The 22,505-nt window shown below is 57.5% G+C and overlaps 1 protein-coding gene across 1 annotated transcript; it reads left to right on the top strand.

Moving 5' to 3' along the window:
* The first annotated feature begins 2,087 nt into the window (after window positions 1-2,087).
* Window positions 2,088-21,771, top strand: CYP4B1 (cytochrome P450 family 4 subfamily B member 1). The gene is given in 12 exon segments (NM_001082103.1): window positions 2,088-2,285; window positions 13,573-13,714; window positions 13,839-13,883; window positions 15,267-15,394; window positions 16,059-16,183; window positions 16,429-16,580; window positions 16,703-16,809; window positions 17,581-17,771; window positions 19,630-19,763; window positions 20,504-20,568; window positions 20,667-20,749; window positions 21,107-21,771. Coding segments are annotated over 12 exon segments (1,521 nt in total). The 5' UTR covers window positions 2,088-2,120; the 3' UTR covers window positions 21,291-21,771.
* Window positions 21,772-22,505: the final 734 nt, after the last annotated feature.

The following is a 22,505-nucleotide window of genomic DNA, read 5'->3' as shown; positions in this document are numbered from 1 at the left end:
GTCTCCATATAGCTTACTTTACATTCGGAAATTGAGTTTCAGTAGCCCAGCTGGGGCTGGCTTTGGTCGTGTCTGTTCTTGAGGCAATCAATTGTCATGGGCAAGGTGAAGGCAGACCGTCTTAGGCACGGTGCCAAGGTGGCTGAGGGCACGGGTGGGTAGCGCTAGGGTCAGGACCTGGGAGTTGCCTGTTGCTCTGACCATGGAAGTAGGAGTGGCTGCCAGATTTCAGCCAGGAAGTGCACAGTAGGGAGTGACAGATAGATCGTAAATACTGAGTGCTGTCTTCAACAAACAGGCCTGTGTTGGGGGGGGGCAATGCCAGTGCTCCCCGAATTCAGCAAATTCATGCTTGCAGTGGATGACAGAAGCAGTAACCTGATGCTGGGGAGACATTCAACCAGTGTCCACACTACCCACAAGCACTGTCTGGACTAGTCCTGGTCACCGCCCGGGTGGTTCCTGGATCAAGTGGGAGCTCCTTCTGGCTCTCCTCCAAACACTCCCTAGCCAGGCCAGAGTCAGGCTGATAAACGAATCGGCCATAAATCATGCAAGTCGGCTGATGGCATATCGTGTTTCCTCATTCTCCCACCCTGGGGCCTTGCAGTGAAGTGGGATACCCAGGGTCTCCAGCCAGTGAGACGAGGTTGAACTCGGCATTTCAGGGAGGGTGCCGAGCCCTGGGGAAGACACTCCTTTCACTGTGCTTCTTCTTGCCGTCTGCCTAGGGGCAGGCCCGCATGATGTCCCCTCGGTGGAGGCAGGGGCTTGGTCTGCCCGGAAGGCCAGGGAGGCCATGTCTGTGAGTCAGCACCTGCAGCGGGGGTTCCAGGTTCCGCTGCTGCCTCCCGCTGGACTCAGAGTCTGCTCTTTCCTCCTGGCTGCGGGCTTACGCCTGCCTGGGGACTCACCGGGCTCCCATGGCAGCGCGCCTTTGGGTACGCTGGGCGGATGGGAGACTCCAGCAAGAGATTGGAGGTGGGAGGGGAGAGGGTTTGGGACAGTTTTTCTCTACTCCTTCGCTGTTCTGGTTTAACTTCACAGCTGTCTTCCCATCGAGACCTCTTGCCCAGGCTCTGGGAACAGCATTGCCGCCCTATTCCTGCAGCCTAGGGGTGTCGCTGGGGCTCCTGCCGTCACAGGCTCTGGAGGCTACATCATCCCGTGTGCAAATCTTTCACTCTGCCATCTCCTTCCAAGGGAGCCTCACGTCCAGGAAACACGTGGGGTGAATTCCATTTCCTGCGGCGCCCGGCCCGAGATGGTACAGGAGTGGGAAACAGCAGTCTCTCCCTGGGGCATGGGGCTGGGCCAAACTCGTCCTTCAGCAGAACCCTGGGCTGGGGCGTTTGAGCTGCCGCTTCCTTGCTGTGCAGTGTTAGACTCGTCCCGATCCCTCTCTGGATCTAAGTGGCCTTACTCACCCAGGAGGGATTGGACCTGCGGGTCTCCCCTCATCACCCTAAAAGTAATGTTTTAATTTCCTAAATGTCAACTAGGTACTCTGCTTTCAAGGGGTGCAGCTGGGTCTTTGCTTACCAGAGATCTTCCTTCCGGGGCTTAGACCCACGCCTCTGGAGATGTCCCCCAAAGAAGGAATCAGAACTTCATGAGGCTGGCATGGGGCAAGCCCTCCCTGAAGGCCACATGGAAGGGGACAGTGGGAACTTTCTTGTGATAAAGCATGGGCAAGTTGCACCTCCATTTTATTATCCGAGAAATGGGTATTCAGAATGAGTACCTATGATCTCCTGTTGTCCCGGTTAAATGGGTTAATGTGTAAAAAATGCCTGTAGGGAAAGGCAGCGGCTATCATGCTGAAAATTACACCAAGAGCTGCCCCCTACGGGCTCCCCCAAGGAATCAAGGTGGGGTGCCCACGCCTAGCATGCTTTTAACTGAGTTTTGGGAAAAGTCAGCCAAGTTCTCACCTCTGTTGCCGGTGATTTTTGGGGTTGCTGTCTCCTCCCTGTGGCACTCAGCCCGGGCTGGGCTGCTGCTGGCTGCAGGGCGTGGCGAGGGGTGGGAGCTGGCGGGGCGCCTGGGTTCAGAGTATAAGAGAAGCCAGGGACAGCGGGAGACAAGCTGGAGTCTCGGCGGCTGCCGCTCCAGCCACGATGCTCGGCTTCCTCTCCCGCCTGGGCCTGTGGGCTTCCGGACTGATCTTGATCCTAGGCTTCCTCAAGCTCCTCCGCCTGCTGCTTCGAAGGCAGAGGTTGGCCCGGGCCATGGACAGCTTCCCAGGGCCACCCACTCACTGGCTGTTTGGGCACGCCCTCGAGGTACACAGCTGGGGTGAGGGGGTGAGGAGAAAGGAAATGGCTTTCTCACCTTCAAAGAATCCAGCTTGTCCCCCGGGGGCTGTGGAGGGAGACCCTCAGCCTGGGCAGTGGTGCTGACCTGGGGGTCACCGTTCCCATCTGGCCTTGCTGCCAGGATCTCTGTCTGTCTCAGTCCTGCCTTAAGCTGGCTTCAGAAGGTGGGAGGTACGGCGGGGGCTTCAACACAGGGACCCAAGTAGGCCACAGACCCCTTCCCATTGCTCTGAGGCCCGAAGTTCAGACAAGGCTCTGCTAAAGCTCGGTGATGGCCTAGGGGAGGCGCGCAAGCCCCTCATGGAAGCTGCCAGTCGCGTCTGGAGCTCAGCAGCAGTGTTCTCTCTGCTCTGTGTGGTGCAGAGATGTCCATTTCTTCCTTTATTTTTAAAATGTTACCTGTCTTAAAAAATTTTTGTTTGAAAGGCAGAGTTAGAGAGAGGGAAAGGCAGAGAGAGAGAGAGAGAGAGATTGATTTTCCGTCTGTTGTTTCACTCCCCAAATGGCTGCGACAGCCAGGGCTGGGTCAGGCTGAGGCCAGGAGTCAGGAGCCAGGAGCTTTTTCCTGGTCTCCCACATGTGTGGCAGGGGCCCAAGCACTTGAGCCACCTTCTGCCGCTTTCCCAGGTGCATTAACAGGCCGCTGGATCAGAAGTGGAGCAGCCGGGACTCAACCTGGCACTCATATAGGATGTCAGTACCGCAGGCAGTGGCTTAACCCATGGCACCACAGCGCTGGCCCCAGAGATGCCCATTTCTTTTTTTTTTTATACTTTTTTTTGACAGGCAGAGTGGACAGTGAGAGAAAGAGACAGAGAGAAAGGTCTTCCTTTGCCGTTGGTTCACTCTCCAATGGCCACTGTGGCCGGCGCGCTGCGGCCAGCGCACCACGCTGATCCGAAGCCAGGAGCCAGGTGCTTCTCCTGGTCTCCCATGTGGGTGCAGGGCCCAAGAACTTGGGCCATCCTCCACTGCAGTCCCGGGCCACAGCAGAGAGCTGGACTGGAAGAGGGGCAGCCGGGACAGGACTGGTGCCCCGACCAGGACTAGAACCTGGTGTGCTGGTGCTGCAGGTGGAGGATTAGCCTATTGACCTGCAGCGCTGGCTGATGCCTCTTTCTTTCTTTCTTTCTTTCTTTCTTTCTTTCTTTCTTTCTTTCTTTCTTTCTTTCTTTCTTTCTTTCTTTCTTTCTTTCTTTCCTTCCTTCCTTCCTTCCTTCCTTCCTTCCTTCCTTCCTTCCTTCCTTCCTTCCTTCCTTCCTTTCTTTCTTTCTTTCTTTCTTTCTTTCTTTCTTTCTTTCTTTCTTTCTTTCCAGGCAGAGTGGATAGTGAAAGAGAGAGACAGAGAAAAAGGTCTTCCTTTTGCTGTTGGTTCACCCTCCAATGGCCACTGTGGCTGGCGTGCTGCGGCCAGCACACTGCGCTGATCCGAAGCCAGGAGCCAGGTGCTTCTCCTGGTCTCCCATGGGGTGCAGGGCCCAAGCACTTGGGCCATCCTCCACTGCCTTCCCGGGCCACAGCAGAGAGCTGGCCTGGAAGAGGGGCAACTGGGAAAGAATCCAGCGCCCCGACCGGGACTAGAACCCGGTGTGCCAGCGCCGCTAGGTGGAGGATTAGCCTATGGACCTGCAGGCTGTGGAGGTTCTAATCTGCCAGATTGGTATCGGGAGTGTGAGTTGAAAACTTCCCCAAGTGTTTTGATCTGCAGCCAGGTTTGGGAATGCAGCTATAGAGGCTGGAGATCCAGGCTCAGAGAGAGGCAAGGTTCCTTTCCCTACCTCCTGAATGTGCCTTGCTCATTCCAAGGCCTGTGCTATTGCCTCTTTTCCTTGATTGACACTGTAAATGACCTTGACCTCCTGGCTTTTACAGACAGCCCTGTTCCTAGTGACCTGTGTGCATCCTGGGGACATCTAGAAGAGACAGGCTGGGTGGGGAGGAGCGAGACCCTGTCCAGGCTCTTAGGGAGCTTGCTCTGTCTAGGGAAACGCAGACACTGGAGCCTCGCCTGCTGCTTTCCCAGGATCCCCTGTCAGCCCCGTCCTTCTCATCTCAGCTCTTGGCCATCTTCTCTGCTGGCCGGTGGGCCCTGGAGGATGGGGATCTGGTCTGATTCATCTCTGTGCCCTCAGGGTCCAGTGCAAAGCCTGGCACAGAAGAGGCACTGGGGATAAACCAACAGTGAGTGCCAGGGGAGGGGCGCCCAGACAGAGGCGGTGAGGGTGAAGATCAGTGAGGGTACCGGGGGCTTGGGGAGAAGCTTGGCCAAGGAAGGAAGGCGGGTCATGGGGAGGTTGAGTCTGACCCCACCGGGGAAGAAGAGAAGATGGCCAAGAGCTGAGATGGACGGAACCGCATGCTCCGCCCTTTCCTCTCAGGCCCCCTCCACTCCTCCACTCCCGCCTGCCTCTAGCAAAGTGGGCTTTGCCCTCCATCAGGGAACCTCGCTAGAACAGGGACTTTTGCTTCTCTACTTGCAAGTCAGATCTGCTCTCCTCTCCCGAATCTCTGCCAGCTGCCCTGCCCCCTCCCCTGGAGAACACGTGGAGGGCATGGGTCAGAGCTGAGCCCTGGCTTCTTGGCTCTGCCACAGCAATCGGGAAGGTGGGCAGGGGCTGGCGGGGGGCTGCTCTGCTCCTGGGCACTACAAAGTTTCCTGGGAACCATTGCAGAAAGTGCCCCTTCGCATTCCCCCGGCGCTTGGCACCTCTTGGTTGGTTCCACACCTGAACTTGGAAGCTGGGGAGGGTGGGGTGGGGATTCGTTTCCCCAGTGTGAAGATGAGGAAACATTGGCACAGAGGGTGCAAGCTGTTCACCTAAGACCGTGCTTGAGCTCAGGGTTTGAGTCATGGCTGAGCCCAAGACTCCTGCATTTTAATTTTAGGACAGGGTCAGCCCATAAGAAGGAACTACAAACTTGACTCCTACGCCTGGAGGTGACAGGAGTGGAGCGGGAAGGAAGAAGACTGGCTGGAGAAGGGCGTGGGGGCGGGGAGGATCTGTCCATCAGGATTAATTTCTCCCTTCTTGGTCTCCAGTTACAGCTTGGAGGCCCTGGTGGCTTCCACTGTCTTCCTACACAAGTCTCAGAATGTGTCCTGTTCTGCTAGAGACCCCCTCATCCCCCCCTGGAGCCCATGGAGGACGTGGCACACAGGAGGTGCTCGATTTTGGCCTCAAGTTAGGACCCCTAAGTGGGGTCAGTGTGAGTGTGTGTGTGAGTGGGGAACACCAGCTCCCAGGCCAAGGAAAGATGATCTGCTGAGACTGCTGGCGCCTCTCTTCCCTGTTCCCACCCATTGCTGGAACATTCCCCGTGACCGCGTGTTGTGTAATGCACAATTAATTCAGCAAACATTGATCGTGGGCCTTTGCTCTGCCCTCCTGGGTGAGTTTCTCCACTCTCTGTGCCTTCGTTTGCTTGCTGGTAACACAGAGGTCATCTTCTGTACCTTGTTGCCTTAGAAAGGGGTCAGAAGCCATCAGGGGTCATTTGCCAACTGCTGGGCACATGGATGGCAGATGTTAGATGACGGTGGAGGGGATTCTTCGAAACACCCTGAGCCACTTACCTCCTTCACCCTCTTCCTTTTGTCTAACCCACCAAGTCTTAGGTCCCTCTTTGCCCAGCTTTGGCCCTGTGCTGAGACCAGAAGATGAGGAACTGAGAGACGGGGTGTGCGTGGACTGAAGCAGGTCTGTCGGAGAGCCAGATAAGGCAGCGCGTGTGTGACACATCCCCGGGCCTTGGGGCCCTATCAGCCTGGAAGGCAGGGAAGGTTGAGGGAGGTGATATTGAGGACAATCCTGAAAAATCTGGAAGGAGCTGCCTGTGGACGTGCAGAGGAAAAGGCATTTCCTTGGGCGAGGCCCAGAGCCTGGAAAGACCGCCTTGTGCTTGGGGAGTCAGCTTTATCTTGGAGCCCCCCCGCCACGCTTGCCTGGGGAGCTCCCACTTTTGGAGTGGTGGGAAGGTGGATAGGGGCGCGAGGATGAGGCGGAGGTGAGTGGGTCTGGCCACATAAATCCCAGGAAGCCACACCGGAAGGCCTTTCTTTATTCCCAGGGCAACCCTTGACAGGACTGAAGCAAGGGAGCGGTGAGGTCAGACTTGTGTTTGAGAAAAGTCACACTGACTTCTGGGTATGGAATAAGTGGCTGGAGGATGCAGGCAGGCACTGGGGAGTGAGCCCCAAGCAAGGCAGAGTGAGCCGGGCCTTGGCGTGGGGGACATGGGAAGAGGGTGTCAAGGCCCTCCCCCCAGTCAGATGAGAGGGTGTCCACGAGGGGCCCCTCATGCACTAGGAAGAGGGGGCCAAGGACTGCCTTGGAGCTTCACTAAACTGAGGCGGCCACACAGCTCCGTCTGGGCAGGATTTGGAAAAGCACCGACAGCCAGAGAGGCTCCTCGAGCCGCGGGATTGCATTGTGAGCAGCAGGAATGCATTTCTAGATCTGGATTTTAAATCCTGGGAGTCTGAGACCCAGAAAGACGAGGCTCAGGGCCTGCAGCCACGCTGTGCTCCCGGGAGCCCGGGTCCTGGGCTTGGAGCTGCTCAGGGCCACTTCCTCACACGGGAGTGCACGTGGGCCCGAGGGGCCTGGAGGATGTTCCACGCGGACGCCCAGGGCTTGAGTGGGTTTCCCGGCCTCGGGAGAGCGATAAGCAGGGGCAGGCTGCTCAGGAGGGAGCCACAGATGGCAGAGGAATCCAGGAGAGTAGGTGAGAGCCCCTGGGAGAAGGTGCAGGGTGTGGAATCCAGAGCCTGGACAGGACGGGAGCTGTGTGACTTTGGACAAGGCCCATCATCACTTCCCAGTCAACTTATGGTGGCCGAGAGTCATGGTCATCTCCATAACTACACACCTAAGGCAGGCTGCTTGTGAAGGGGGGAGGTTTACTTTGGCTCCCCGTGTTGGAGGTTCGCAGTACAAGATGGGATGGCCCCGTTGGTTTGGCCACCAGATGAGGCTGGAGAATGGCCAGGGCACAGTGTGTGCACAGGAAGGATCACGTGGTCAGCCAGGAAGAAGAGAAGCTGGGCCCAGCTCCGCTTTTATAACTAACCCTCTCCTGGGAACGCCCTTCAAAAGCACCCCTCTGCGACCTGGCAACCCAGGACCACCCCTTAAACACTGTAACCTGATTCAGTTTCCCCCGTCTCAGCACCAGCAATTTCTGACTTTGGGGCTAACAGTCTCGATGAGTTCTGCAGCCACGTCCCAGTCGAACCACAGCATGGCCCATGCAGCTCACACCCCAAGTCCCTTTGCTCCTATAGACCTCGAGGTTCTCTCTGTACCTTTTGGGGTCACACAGCATGTGCCATCTGTCTCTGAAGGGGGGACCAAGGATGCAGTCACCTGTCTGTCATCAGAGTGGTTGGGGGGGGGCATCACGTCTCTGTTGCAGTGCGTTAGAGCCTCTCTCTCCAGCCTCTCCACGGCTCTGCTCAACCCCAGAGTTGAATCTTTCAAGAGTTTGCCTTCATTGAGCCTTTTTTTTCTTTTCACTGACTTTTCTGGCCATTTCTTCTTACTTACGGTTGTTGCTTTTTTTTGGGAGCAGGCACCCCTAACCCTTCAGTTCCTTTGGAAGCTTAACACAGGCATGGGCTCACGTGCACACTGGGACCTGACAAAAGTATATGTGTGCGTGTGTGTGTGTGTGTGCAGTAGGGAGGCCGCTGAGGCTAGGGTACCCGAGGGCAGGTAAGAATGTCTGTCCCAGGGACCTCCAGCCTCCAAGCCCTGCGGGGCCTCTCCGGCACTGGGAGCCCATGTGGCTCTAGAAAGCAGAGTGGAGACTCAAAGGGAAACCTTTCAGCCCAGTACTAAGGATGAACACAGTCCAAAGAGGTTGGTCTGTCTGGAAAAGCAGTCAGGTTTCTGTTGTGAGAGATGTCTTGGCTCTTGGGGCTCAGAGCCGGTGCCACGCAGGTAGCCCTGGGAACCGGCAAGGTGACAGCAGCGTGCCCTGCCTCCCGGGAGCCCGACCTGCTGGTACAGGCAAAGCCCTGCCCTCTCCCCTCCCTGCTTGTTTTCCTAAGCCCCCCATCCCATTGGGTGAGCAGATTTGTGTTTGTTCTCAATTCAGCTCCCAGGAGGGCTGCGGCAGCTGCAGACTGGCTGGGCAGGTAGCCTGTGCTTTGGCCACTGGTCAACTGGGCATGGAGTCAGCTGGCGGCCGGCCAGAGCAGGCTTGCTGACAGGCAAAACAGCAGGAAGAGCCTCGCTCAGGCTTCCTGGCTGCCCGGCCTCACGCGACTCCTCTCCCGGATACACGGAGGTCACGGCTGGGCTAGGCGGCGTTGAAAGCCCTTTCTGGTCTCATTCTTGGAGCAAAGCTTCCTCAGACTCTTGGGGAGCAGAGCTGAGTGGCGATTCACGCTTGCTCTTCCCATTCCCTGCCCTAGCTCATGCCTCGTTGGTCAACAGGAGAGCGAATGCGAGGCAGTGGGGAGGGGCTGGGGAGCTGGGAGCAGGGAGTGACCTCCCCGGCGGCTTCGCTGCTTCCTTCCTTCTAGAGAAAAACAGGCTGGCCTGGACCTCCTAGCCCTGCACGTGTCTCAGCTCGGGGCTCAAGGACGCGCCTAGGCATACAGTTGTATGACCAGAGGAGCTATGCAGGCAGCCATGTGGCCCCCAGAGGGAGGGTGCCGGGGGCCTGCAGCTGCAATAGGGGGGCATGGCTCGGGGCTGCAGCTGAGGGAGCGGGGCCAGGGGCTGGGACCAGCCTCACTCTCACCAGGTTTCCTGGGAAATCAAGTGCACATAAGAGAAGGCTGGGGGCGCGCAAGCTGGCTGTGACCACAGTGCGCATGAGGTTAGGGGATGCTGCAGAGGGCACTTGCGTGACTGGTAGGGAGAGGAACGGGCTCAGACGAACCAGATCAGCCCAAACTCCCTCGACCCAGAGAGCCTCTGAGTCTGGCTATTCTGTCCCTTATGCCTTTCCCTGCCCTGTTCAAGGGGGCTCCCTGGACTAGGAAGCTCTGGGGAGAAGGGAAGTAGCCATCATAATCAGAGAGTTGGCAAGGAAAGCCCAGGAGGGCATATAGAAAAATAAGAGAGAAGGGAGCAGCCGGGAGGGAGGCAGGGCCACCAGAAAGTTCCCTCTCATCTGCAGGTGCGGAGGACTTTTCTCACTTGGAGCTCTTTCTGATACTGTATGCTCAAGGAAGATGACCCTCTTACAACCCGCCTTGGGTTGAGTCTGGGATTCTGAGTTCAGAGGCTGTGAGGGATAGGACTTCTGCAGAGATTGCACCAGACTCTACAGAGGGCCTGGGAGGGGAAGAAGGCCTAGGTGGGTGCCTGGAGGCCAAAGCCGGTTCAGTATCCAGGGCCCTTGGCAGGTAATGGCTTGGGTCAGACAAGGATTTGTGCAGGCTACATTATCAGGTGCCTATGTCATTTTTAAAGGTTGTTCCGGGAAGACACAACACGGATGAGTTGAGTGGGTGGGGCCAAGAGAGAGACATTTATAGAGAAGAAAAGCAGGTCCAGAACATACCCGGATGGCAACAGGAATGGCATTCCCTAGGAGTGTGCAGTGCACAATATATGCCACTGAGCACAGCAGCCTTGAAAGGCTTCAGTGTGCAGAAGAGAGCATGGGGCTCTAAGCTGAGCTGGAGCAGTCTTAACCTGTAAGCAGTGGGCAAACGAGTTCACCTCTCTGAGCCCCAGCTTTCTCATCTGTAAACAGGAGTGGCGATTATTTCACGTTGGGCACATCTGTGAATTCACTCCGATGGTACCTGGCACCTGATAGAAGCTCAGTGCATGTCTGTCCCCTTCTATCCCCTGTGTCGTGAGGTTGAATGTGGAAACGGGAAGTGAATCAACTCGTAGCCTGGAGAAGACAGGCTGGGGTAGCTGGTGAGAGCAGATGGAAATCTGTAATGTGTTTGTCACGCGGGAAGTACTGTGACAGCCCTTCTCTGACTTCCCCAAATGGAGCAAGACCTTGGGCTGGTTCCTCCTGAGACTGAACGTCTTGGCCCATGTTCAGATTAGCCAGATGTTTGTGTGTTTTCTTTCCTCCTTTCGCATCTTCATTCCTTCTCATCTCCTGATTCACTCCATTCACTCTCCACACACTGCATCGAGTACATCTTGTGTCCCGGAGGTCCTGTGCTGAGTCCCGTGGGATGCGGCTCGCTCACAGCCGGGGGAGGGGGCAGGCGTCCTGGCTCTGAGTGTGAAGCCCAGCTCCATCACTGCCCACCGTGTGACCGGACTTCACTTCCACATCTGTGACATGGAATGGCCTGGCACCTCTCTTTCGGAACTTTTAGAGGATTACATGCAAGAATGGACGTCGCGTGCTTAGCACCGTGCCTGACGCACAGCCAGTGCTGAATGCGTGTTGATATTGTTCATGTTAAAAATCATGGGTGTGTTATTACACAAAGCAGGCTGTAGGTGGGGAGGCCCCGAGGGGGCAGAGAGTGCCGGCAGAGCGGGATCAGGGAGGTGCTGGGGAGGACACTCAGCTCCGGGGTCATGAACAGCAGGACGGCCCCAGTGTTCTCGGGAGGAAGGAGGGCGAGGAGGAAGGGCGCTATGAGCAAAGGCGCAGAGCCGAGACCACGCTCCTGCAGGTCGTCTTTGTTTTCGAATGCCGGCTCCCAAGACTTCCAGAGGCACAGCGAGCCTTGGAGTCTGCTTGGAGGAAGGGGTAGCAGGCCGGGAGCCCGCAAGGCAGCCACAGGGGCTCCTCACCACAGCCACACGGCTGCCAGGGAGCCAGCTTCTTCTCAGGGGGTGGCCAGGTGCCGTGCGCGCGCATGCGCGCGCGCGCACGCGCGAGAGAGAGCGAGAGCGAGTGAGCCACATGGGCCATGCAGGGCCACCTTGTTTCAGAGTCCTCGTGCTCCACAAGATCCTTGTGGCCACTGGGAGTCCAGGGCTTCTGCAAGGGCGACACACACGGCAAGGCCCCCATCAGATGCTTAGTCCCGATTCACTCTGCTTTCCAGTTAACACGTCGTCTACTGAGCAGGGGTCGCGTTTAGCAGCCTGTAGGTAGGTTTCCAGGAGAATAGGGGTGGAGCGTGTTAGCCAAGGTCAGGTTCCCTGCCCTACTTTCTGCTCATGGTGGGAGCGTTCCAGGGAACGTTCAGAGCATGGTGTCTCACTCAGACTGGGGGCATTTGGGAGTGGGAGGAAGTTGTAGCAGGCAAAGAGAGTGCCCAGAACTTCCAAATGGCCCACCAAGCCCACCACTGGGTGTACACCCAAAAGATGGGAGATCATTGCATCCAAGAGATTCCCACTCCACCAGGGTTCTGCAGCCCTGTTCACCATAGCCAGGAGAAAGAATCAACTAAGGAGTCGGTCGTGGGATGAATGTGTAAAGAGAGCGTGCGATAGATAGGCAATGGAATGCTGGTCAGCCACACAAAGAATGGAGTCCTGTCCTTCTCAGCAAAATGGACAGAACTAGAGGACATCCTGCGTAGTGATGCACGTCAGACGCAGGACAAGTGCACCTGTCTCCCTCGTGCGTGGGAGCCTCACAACCGCTCCACACGAGCCCAGGATATCGACCACCAGGGGCTGGGCAGGGAGGGAAGGACGGAGGGAGCTGCATTTAAGACGCAGGAGACGCAGGAGAAGCGTGGTTCTAGACTGTGACCAAGGCGCTCACAGGAGACGCTGCCAACCGGGGGCGCAAAGCCTGGGGTCCATGGGAACTCTGCACAACCCCACAGCTTTTGTGTTGAAATATAGAACCCTTCTGGAACAAAAAGTTAAAAATCAAACCACCGGGCTGGGTTCTGTCAGGCTGCAGAGATTGTGGCGTGGCGTCGCCTTCCCGGGTTCACATCCCAGCTCCTCTCCTGCGCTGTGTGGTCCTTAGCAGGTAACCTCCCTCCCCCTCCCTAGAACAGGACCTCAGGAAGTTTCATGAGGATTCAAGGAGGCAAGGATGGGAGGGGCTTGGCACAAGCACTTCCTGCACAGGAGCCTCCCCGGCACCTGCTCACAGACTGCGGAGCTCAGCCCTGCTCCAGGCTCCTGGGCTGGAACGCTCAGTGTTAATGACATTGAGTGGCAGTTAAATGCACTAGAGGGGAAGGAGGACGAGGCTTGGCAAATGCAAGCAGGCTGCCCGCGTGAAAGTGGTGATTGGAGAGCTCCATTTCTGTAACACACCTCTGGGTGATTGCAGCAGGAACCCTGCCTCCCACACCCGGCCCTCCAGGCACTCTCCCCGCCCTCGTCTCAGGTGACTCCCCCAACAGGGCAGCTCCTTGAAGGCACCAGGCACTGTCTCACCTCAGGGCATTGGCACTTGCTATTTCCTCCACCCAGAATGCTCTTCCTTTGCATTTCATGTGGCCAGATCTTCAACATTTTCAGAGTTTCACCGCCAATGTCCCCTCCAACAGGAAGCCTTCCTGGATGACCCTATCCAAGCAGGTGCCCTTCCTGTGGCCTTCCTGTGGCCCTGTGTTTAGTTCCTGCTCAGCACTCACCCGTGTCTGTGGTTGTCATACTCAGCTTGCTTGTTTACTATCTGTCTTCACCATCAAATGAAAGGTTAACCCTGTGCCAGTCTCATTCCCCTTTGAGGTGATTTTTCTGTTGCATAACAAAGATTGACTTTATAATGGGGCAAGTGCTGTGGTGTTTTGGATTAAGCTGCCGGCCTGCAAGGCTGGCATCCCATATGGGTGCTGGTTCAAGTCCTGGCTGCTCCACTTCCAATCCAGCTCCCTGCTAATGTGCCTGGGATAGCAGCAGAAGATGGCCCAAGTCCTTGGGCCCCTGCATCCATGTAGGAGAGCTGGCAGAAGCTCCTGGCTCCTGGCTTCAGCCTGGCCCAGCCCCAGTCATTGTGGTCATTTGGGGAGAAAACCAGCGGATGGAAGAACTCTCTCTTTCTTTCTCTCATTTTCCCTCTCTCTCTGTAACTCTGCCTTTCAAATAAATAAAATAAATCTTAAAAAAAGAAAAAAAGCTTTCACAACAAGAAGGAAGCTCTGCCTGGCTGCAGCACAGGTAGAGGGCTGGCGGCAGGTGCCAGGCGGAAGGCAGATTGGCCACTTAGGGGTTGTTGAGCTAACCCAGGCCTGAGAGGAGGGTGGCTTGGACTTAGCACAGTGGCATGTGGGAGGCACTGCCCCGGGGTGTTTAGGAGAGGAGGGTGCAGGTGGAGGGAGGGAAGCCCAGGGGCTTGGGGCCTGGCTGGTGACACCGGGTTCCTGGGTGGCCCTGGTTTTCCATCACCCTTTCAGATCCAGAAGACAGGGAGCCTGGACAAGGTGGTGACCTGGACCCAGCAGTTCCCCTACGCCCACCCTCTCTGGGTTGGACAGTTCATTGGCTTCCTGAACATCTATGAGCCCGACTACGCCAAAGCTGTGTACAGCCGTGGGGGTGAGGGGCTCAGGGGAGCGGAGGGTCGGGGAGGAGGCCTGGGCCCCTGTCCCCACTCTTCTGATCCACAGACCTCCTGTGGGAATTCCCTGTCCAAGCTTGACCCAATGTTCTCCGCCAACAGACCCTAAAGCCCCGGATGTGTATGACTTCTTCCTCCAGTGGATTGGTGAGTGAGCCCCGGCCTGACCTGCCCCTTGCCGTCCCAATCCACGATGCTGGGCGGTCCACTCTGAGTGGATAATCCCATTACCTGGCCCTCCTGGCCCCCACGTGCCTGGCTTCCTCTCAGTGGCTCCTCGGGAGGCAGGGGAACTCCTGGAGGGCAGGGGAGGTGGATTCCAGGCACCTTCTCTCGCCGAGCTGTCCTGTTCCCTGGAGAAGAACCTGTTCCTCTGGCCCTATTGCTCTGGTGAAACCCTGGCTGGTACAGATTTCCACACAAGGATGATTCCAGAGGGGTGGAACCTTAAGGATGACCTTTCTGAATGGGTCCTGGGCTTTTCAAATTGGCTTCCATTCTGATCAGGTGGAAGGGCAGGAGGGCTCCCAGCTGGCTGGGAAAGTGGGTTCCAGCCTCCTTCTCCTGCTGGGCCTGTCGTTTTCCTCAGACAGACAGGACAAGGACCTGGAGAATGTGTGAGTGGGAAGAATGGCTTCCCGGAGGAAGTGGCACCAGAGTTGATCCTCCAGGAGAGTCTAATGGCAGGTGCCATCCAGGGCAAGGGCCTGGGGAAGGTGTGGTGGGAGCACCGTGGCTGGTGTCTCCAGAGGCTGGGGGCGCCTTCTGGGCTGGAAGGTGTCTGGGAGATGAAGCTGGTTGGGGAGGACTGGCCACCCTTGGCCGTCAGGACGAGGAGTGTGGTGCATGTTGACGGTAGGTGGGAGCCATTGAGTATTCTTGCGCGAGACCGTGCGCTTCTCCAAAGCTCCCTCACCCCCACTTCTCATTTAACTCCTGATCGCCTGGAGGCCTCAGTATCTCCCTGGTGTCTGGGAAAAGGCAGAGCCAAGAGTAAGAAAACATCCCCCAGATGACACCCAGAAACGCAGGGAAACATTTTTGTGGACTTGGATGATTCCGACTCTCTCTTCCCTGATCTAAGGGCGGATAGAATGGAAAGAGACAGAAGGGGCTGGGGGAGACCAAGGGGCCATTTTGAAGCTGGGAAGGCGTTTCTGTTGCTAGGTATGTGTGGTGACTGGGGGACAGGGTCCTGCCCGAGGCCACCGAGGCCACCAGGCGCACACTGAGCAGAGCAGGCCGTTCCCCTGAGGCTCTGGTGACAGCAGCTGGCTTCCATCCCGCATGCCTGTCCCCAGGGAGCTGCAGCACCATTGTCTGCCCCCAGTAGCATCTGAGCCAGATTCCTGGGCGCAGCTGAGAAGGAGAAATGCAGCCACCCGGTCCTAGGGAGCTCCTGGTGGCCTGGTCCTGGAGGCTCTGGCGCATAGGGACAGGGCTGGGTGGGCTTCCTCCAGGCCGCCGGGCACGGGGCAGGGCTGCTCGGCCAGCCCTCCACCTTGTCCTCCATTCCCTCCCCTTCCCTAGGCAAAGGCCTGCTGGTTCTGGATGGGCCCAAATGGTTCCAGCACCGCAAGCTGCTCACGCCTGGCTTCCATTACGACGTGCTGAAGCCCTACGTGGCCATCTTTGCCGACTCCACACGCATCATGCTGGTGAGCTCCCTGCGCTGGCCCTCCCCACCTCTGCCCTGGCTCCCCATTCTGTCTGCAATGGCAGCGACAATGCCTGGCTCTGCCGACATGTGCTGCGGGCCCTGAGGACCCGGCCGGGCAGCCTGGCCCCTGTCTCCACAGGGAGCCTGGCCCTCTCTTGTCAGACCAGGGAGTCCTTTGTGAGGCTCCTGCAGCAGTGACTTGGAGGAGGGGTGGGCTGCCTGTCTTTGGGTGGGGTGGGAAAGTCTTGTACTCTATGGGGTACCCCTCCTCCTCTGCCTGACACTGCGGCCTGAAACACCATGGCTGTGCAACTCAGCTCCAGGCGCGATGCCCATCTGGCTTGGCGTCCTGGTGTTGGGGAATCCCCAGGGACTACCTGGGCCAATCTGGGCCCCTGCAGGAAACGCTTCCTTAGTATTACTGCAAACCTGACTTACACACAACCTGTGCTGGGGAGCTCACCACCTCTCGACGGCCCCGAGAGAAGAGAGAGAAAGCATCCATGCGACGGGCAACATCTGCCTGAGGCCCAGAGGCTTCCCAGCCCCGACAGCACAACAGGACAGAGGGCAGGGCAGGGCCTGGTGACGGAGGGTGCTGGAGGGCAGGTAGGGCATCCGGTGTAGCGCGCCCCCTCTTGGCCACCTGTCTCTGGCTGTAGGAAAAATGGGAGAAAAAGGCCTGTGAGGGTAAGAGCTTCGACATCTTCTCTGACGTGGGCCACATGGCGCTCGACACGCTCATGAAGTGTACGTTTGGCAAAGGAGACAGTGGCCTGAATCACAGGTCAGCAGCACCTCTGGGGTCACGCGCTCTCCCCCAGGGCTGGCTCAGAGGGGAGGGTCGGCCCTGGTCTGAGAGGGGGTGCGGAGGCCGGGCTTGTGGGGAGCCAGGTCTCGCTCACAGAGGCAGGCAGCCACTGCTGGCTTCCATGGGCAGGCTCAAGAGGAAGGGCAGGGGCGCTGTGGTTGGGGCTGAAAGGGAGCTGCTCTGGCTCTGAGCCACGCCCCCTGCCTCCCCGGGCCCTGCAGGGACAGCAGCTACTACGTGGCAGTCAGCGAGCTCACGCTGCTGATGCAGCAACGCATCGACTCCTTCCAGTACCACAACGACTTCATCTACTGGCTCACTCCGCACGGCCGCCGCTTCCTGCGGGCCTGCCGGGCGGCCCACGACCACACCGGTGGGCCTTTCCCGCAGTGCCCACCTCTCGGGAGCCCGGGTTCCTCCCCCCAGCCCCTCTGTGCTCCCTCCTGCGGTAGGGCCCGGGTTCCTAGGCAGTGATGCCCTGCGTTCTGGGTCCAGACAGGGTCATCAGACAGCGGAAGGCAGCCCTGCAGGATGAGAAGGAGCGGGAGAAGATCCAGAACCGGAGACATCTGGACTTCCTGGACATTCTCTTGGATGTCCGCGTGAGTGTGATGGCCCTCTGCCTGCCAGTGGCTCCTGAGGGCTCTCGCGGCCATCCTCCTAGGACGCGGTTCATTGCACAGCCAGTAGGGCTGTTAAGCGTGTTTTCCTCAGTCCCCACCTACCTCCTGTTCGTGACACACATCAGGGAGCGTTCAGCAGTGGGCAGGTGCAGCATGTGTATGGGTGGTTGGGACACATTACATAGTTGGGACACATTAGGTTCCATAATAGTGGCCTGCAGATAATTGCGTGGGAGAAGCGTAGACTTCATTCATTTATCTCATCATTTATTTGTCCACTCCACAAACACCCTGGGTTAGTTCCTGTGCTAGGATGCAGAGATGGGAAAGACCTGGCCCTGCCTTCCAGATCCTTAGAGTCTGGTGGGGGAGGGGGCTAGCAGGTGCATGCAGGAAAAGATGGACGCCTTTCTTTGCCACATGGCATTCTGTGTGCCAACTGAGCAGAGCTAACATTTGGAGATGGGTAGAGTCATAGGCACCAGATCAGAGGGACTGAGAAGAGCTTTGTGGAGTAGCAGGCATCCTGCCTGGGCTTTCAGAAGAGAGAGAGAAAGAAGGGGGAGGGAGAGAGAAAGTAGGAGGAGGGGAAGGGGGGAGAGAGGGGAATCTGGGGCAGAGTCCTGACGCCCAGCCGAGCAGGAGCTTCTCCCCCCTCTCGAACCTTCATTTGACAACTACGGTTGCAAATTCTCCTGGGGGCCCACCCCAAATGTTACGAGCTGTCCTGCTGTGCCTTCCCCACCCCAGGGTGAAAGTGGAGTCCAGCTGTCGGACACAGACCTCCGCGCTGAAGTGGACACGTTCATGTTCGAAGGTCATGACACCACCACCAGCGGCATCTCCTGGTTCCTCTACTGCATGGCCTTGTACCCTGAGCACCAGCAGCGCTGTAGGGAGGAGGTCCGTGAGATCCTGGGAGACCAGGACTCCTTCCAGTGGTGAGTGAGGCTGCATGGTGCTGCCCAGCCCAGGCACGGGCCGTGCTCACCTCGGGCCATCGGAGGGTGACCCAGAGCCACCTTGGAAGCCAGTTGAGGTTGGCAGCAGCTGTCCTAGCCCCTCCAGGGCTGTAGCTTTTTTGGGGGGCTGCTGAGCATGGGTGTACCTCTGGGTCTTTCCCCCAAATGGAGCATTTTCAGATGTGTGGCATAGCGGAGCTTGGCTACACGAGGCTAGGGTTTCATGCCCTGATGCTCCCCCTGGTGGCAGAGACAGACTAAGCGTCTGGTTTCTGGATAGACCAGGGAGGGCTGGGAGAGAGAGAGGGGAAATGGGGGCCACATGGAGCCAGGAGAGCTGGTCCGTGGGTGGCAGGGCGCAGGCCGGCTTCTACGCCGCTCCTGCTGGAGAAGGAGGGACTGTTTCCCAAACTCCGTCACTCGCAAACTCTCAAGATGTTCCCGTCTGCTTCTTGGCGCAGCACCTGAAGTCCTGAGCGTGACCCCAGTTGAGTCTGCCTTCTCTTTGTAGCCTCATGGCTCACAGCCTCTTCTCCCTACGACCTGCCCTGCCCAGGCCTTGTATTCTGCCAGGCACCTCGCCTTTCCTTCTGGGCTCCAAGCTGCCTCTGGCACCGGGCTTGGCACATTGCAGGGCCATAGAAAATGCTGTTGATGGGGGAAGTTTAGGTTCAGTTGTAGGCAGACTGACCCACAGTTCCAGGTCTGGGGCTGGAAGGATGACATCTCCGTTCGTTACTCATTTTTATTGGCCAGATGTTGGAAACCTCCTAGGGTATCTGTTCAGGTGCCTGGTGCGGGGAGGAAGTATGGGAAGAACAGGGTTGCTGCCCACACTCACACAGCCACAAAGCCACAGAGAGATACCAGAAGGAGGGAGATTGGGCGGCCTGGATGCTGAGACAGAAGAATAAGAACAAGCGGGGCTGGAACCGGCTTTGCAAGAAGGGTCGGAGCTCAGGCAGAGAAAGAGCCGGGCAGCCCGGGATGGGCAACAGTGTGAACCCAGGCTGAGGCAGGGAGGCAAACATTTAGCTCTGCCACTCCTTTCTACCTCGAACTTGAAGGAACCTGGAGGACACTAGTTACATGAAGCATTAAAACACAAATGAACATTCAGAACTGTGCAGGGGAAGACCTGGAATTTAAGGCTCTGTAAAAGGTCTTACACAGCAGTGATCATGACCATTGGACTCATATGGGGTCTGAGCTCTGTGCTGGCCAAAGGCAACACACACATGCACACACATGCACGCACACACGCATACACACATGCACACACATGCACGCACACACACTTAAAATTTTCCCTGAGCTTGGCACTGTTGATGCATTGAACAATAAAGCAACATTCATTCAACCACATGTACCAGCTCTTGCCCATCCTTTCCATTCCAGTGTGTGCGTGCGTGTGTGTGCATGTGTGTGTGTTGCCTTTGGCCAGCACAGAGCTCAGACCCCATGTGAGTCCAATGATTCCTGCTGTGCAAAACACCTTTTACAGAGTCTTTACGGAGAAAACCAAACTGAACCCACAAAGCTGTCCCTAGTGGGGTTCCCTGGGGTCCTGCCAAGTGTCCTTGCCTGTGATAACAAGGTGCACATACATCTCTAGGGCCGTCCACCTTTCCCTCATGGCAGTGAAGGGGATGAGGGGATGGGGAAGTGGCCACCTGTATCTGGTGCGGCCTGGTTGTGTGGAGGCCCCATGGCCCCTCTTACTGTAGGGTGTGTGGTGGAGGTGAGCGGGGAGGTAGTGAAGCTGGGGCAGGACCCGCCTCCTCCTGGGGTCCCCCTGCTCCCTGTTCCCAGCGTGTCCTGCTTCTGTTGCTGACAGGGAGGACTTGGCCAAGATGACCTACCTGACCATGTGCATGAAGGAGTGCTTCCGCCTCTACCCGCCCGTGCCCCAGGTGTACCGCCAGCTCAGCAAGCCTGTCAGCTTTGTGGACGGCCGCTCCCTGCCTGCAGGTGGGATGGGGTGGGTTGGGAGGTAGGCCTGGAGGCCTCTGGACGCCTCTCTGGCGCCCTCTGTGCCAGTGCCCAAATCTGCACCAAGAAGCGAGAGCTCAGATGTGTGTTTGGAGAGCTGCACTCCAAATCCCAGTTCACAACACTGGGGCAAACTCCTGTACTTCTGAGTCCCCATTTCCTCTTCTGTAAAGCGGGGGTGAGAAGAGCAGGCAAGGCGGTTTTCAGGGTTAGAGAGAAGGTTCTCCAGGATGGTCCTGAACCACTCCACTTGCCCAGGTAGACCCCAGACATCAGGGAACACAGCTAGCATGGGCGATGGTGCCGTGTGACCCCGTGTGCTGGCTCTGTACAGCGTTTCGACCTGTACCTGACGCACTGACCGCACCCAGTGAATGGGAGCTGTTGCTATCCATGGCATGATGTCGCGGTTAATACCGTCCCAGGAGTGGGTTCACTGAACACAGCAAGATCCCGGCAGTCGCTGCCTGTCCTGCCTCACGGCCCCGTGGCTGTGTTCCTTCTTGTTCTCTTCATCCCGCAAATGCCTGTAGCAGGGGCGTGCTCAGCGCTGGGCCGCACAAACTGGGTGTGATGATCGAAGTACTTGGACAAATCGAGTGTGGTCAGGCTCTCTCCCTGACAGTGGTCGGGCAGGGGCTAATGCCTCATTAAAGGGACATAACAGGTTCTTGGCCTCCATGGATCACCTGGCCACTGGGCTTCTGCTCTGTCCACAGGCAGCCTGATCTCCCTGCATATCTACGCCCTCCATAGGAACAGCGACGTGTGGCCTGACCCTGAGGTACCCGGTCCCTGGGCCTGGAGGTCAGATAGAGTGGGATGCGGGGGCTCCTGCTCTGCCAGGATTTGGTGGGTGTTTAAACAAGGCCTGTCCCTTAGGTCTTTGACCCCCTGCGCTTTTCCCCGGAGAACTCGTCTGGACGCCACCCCTATGCCTTCATTCCCTTCTCTGCCGGGCCCAGGTAGGGAGACCCTGCAGCTGCAGCCTCTGAGCGCAGGATCGGGTGGGCGTCGTTATGGGGACTTGGTGCTGAAGGGGCTCCTACTGAGTCCGCGGTGATCTTCACGTAAGATAAGCCCCGGGGGCCCTCTTGCCATTGTCATGCCCCTGTCCCTGGGAGGTGGGTGGGACGGGTGAGTCATTCCAAGAGAGACTCCCAGGCCAGGAACGCCCGGTGTGAGTCCACTCAGTCTGGGACCCTCACCATGCTCCCAAGGTGTGTTTTTTCAAGCCCAGGTCGATCAGTGTCTCAGCCACTTACGCGTGCGTCCCTTATGCGCTGAGGGCACTGCATCTGCTCACTTTGCTGCTCCCGCAGGAACTGCATCGGGCAGCAGTTCGCCATGAACGAGATGAAGGTGGTCACAGCCCTGTGCCTGCTCCGCTTTGAGTTCTCCGTGGACCCCCTGCGGCTGCCCATCAAGCTGCCCCAGCTGGTCCTGCGCTCCAAGAATGGCATCCACCTCTACTTGAAGCCTCTGGGCCCCAAGGCTGAGAAGTAGCTCTGCTGAGAGCGGGGTCCCCGGCCGCCCAGGCTGCGGCCTCTCCTGAGCGTCGCTGTCTCGTTGGGGGTTCCCTGCCTTCGGGATCTTGTAGCCTGGGAGGGGAGTAGGCACAGACACAGTCACCTCCAGGCCAGTGTCATGGAAACGCATGTGTCGACAGGTGCCTGCTGTGCATGCAAACATTTGGTGAGCACCTACTTGCTTCAGAATTCTCTCTTACTTTCCATAATGGACAGTCTTTCTAAAATGTACCAGAAACTTACAGTCCAGCCTCTGTGTCTTGGTGTGCGCACAGTGGAGGCTCTGCCTCAGGATTTAAGGTCAGGAGCAGGGCCCGCAGGACTGGGGACAGCTTGGGGGCCACCCTGCACTTGATCGGCTTTATCTGTGTGTGGGTGTGGGTGTTTGGAACACAACAGACATAAGGAAGATTTGCTTAGGCCCAGACTGTACACGATGCTGAATAAACAGAACTCACTCATGGCCCCTACGGAAGCCAGGGAGCATGGAGTGTGTTCCCCCAGGGCGCCTCTGCCTTCCTGAGCTGGGTCTCTGTGGCAGTCCTGCCATTGTCAGCGTCTGGGTCTCACAGTAACACGGTGCCCTGGGCATTCTGACCTTGTCTGGGGGAGGTGGCTCAGAGGCATGGGGGTGGCGGAGGGGTTGCTCCCCAAAGGAAGCAAGCGCCCTGAGGCGTGGGTGAGGTAGGAAGGTGCAGACTTTTGGGGGAGGGCCTGGGGCTGGGTGAGATGATGGACTGGAGGTCTTTTTTTTTTTTTAAAGATTTATTTATTTATCTGAGAGGCAGAGTTACAGACAGAGAGAGGCAAAGACAGGGAGAGAGGTCTTCCATCCTCTGGTTCGCTCCTCAAATGACTGCAATGACTGGGGCTGGGCCGATCTGAAGCCAGGAGCTTCTTCCAGATCCCCCACATGGGTACAGGGGTCCAAGCACTTATGACATCTTCCACTGCTTTCCCAGGCCATTAGCAGAGAGCTGGATCAGAAGTAGAGTAGATGGGACTTGAACTGGCACCCATATGGGATGCCAGCGCCACAGGCAGAGGCTAACCCACTGCACCACAGCACCAGCCCTGAACTGGAGGCCTGTCACTGCCAGCAGTCCTCTTGGGTTCAGGGTCTAAGGCCTCTAGAGGTTTCCAATCCAGGACTTCGACATGTGTTGAAGGCAGGATGCTGGAGCCCTGGGGG

This window comes from Oryctolagus cuniculus, chromosome 7, assembly GCF_051225735.1.
Source record: "Oryctolagus cuniculus isolate XC-2025 breed Fujian yellow rabbit chromosome 7, ASM5122573v1, whole genome shotgun sequence".
NCBI classification, from domain to species: domain Eukaryota; kingdom Metazoa; phylum Chordata; class Mammalia; order Lagomorpha; family Leporidae; genus Oryctolagus; species Oryctolagus cuniculus.
The sequence above is the reverse complement of the archived record's forward strand: the minus strand, read 5'-3'. Positions and strand labels throughout refer to the sequence as shown.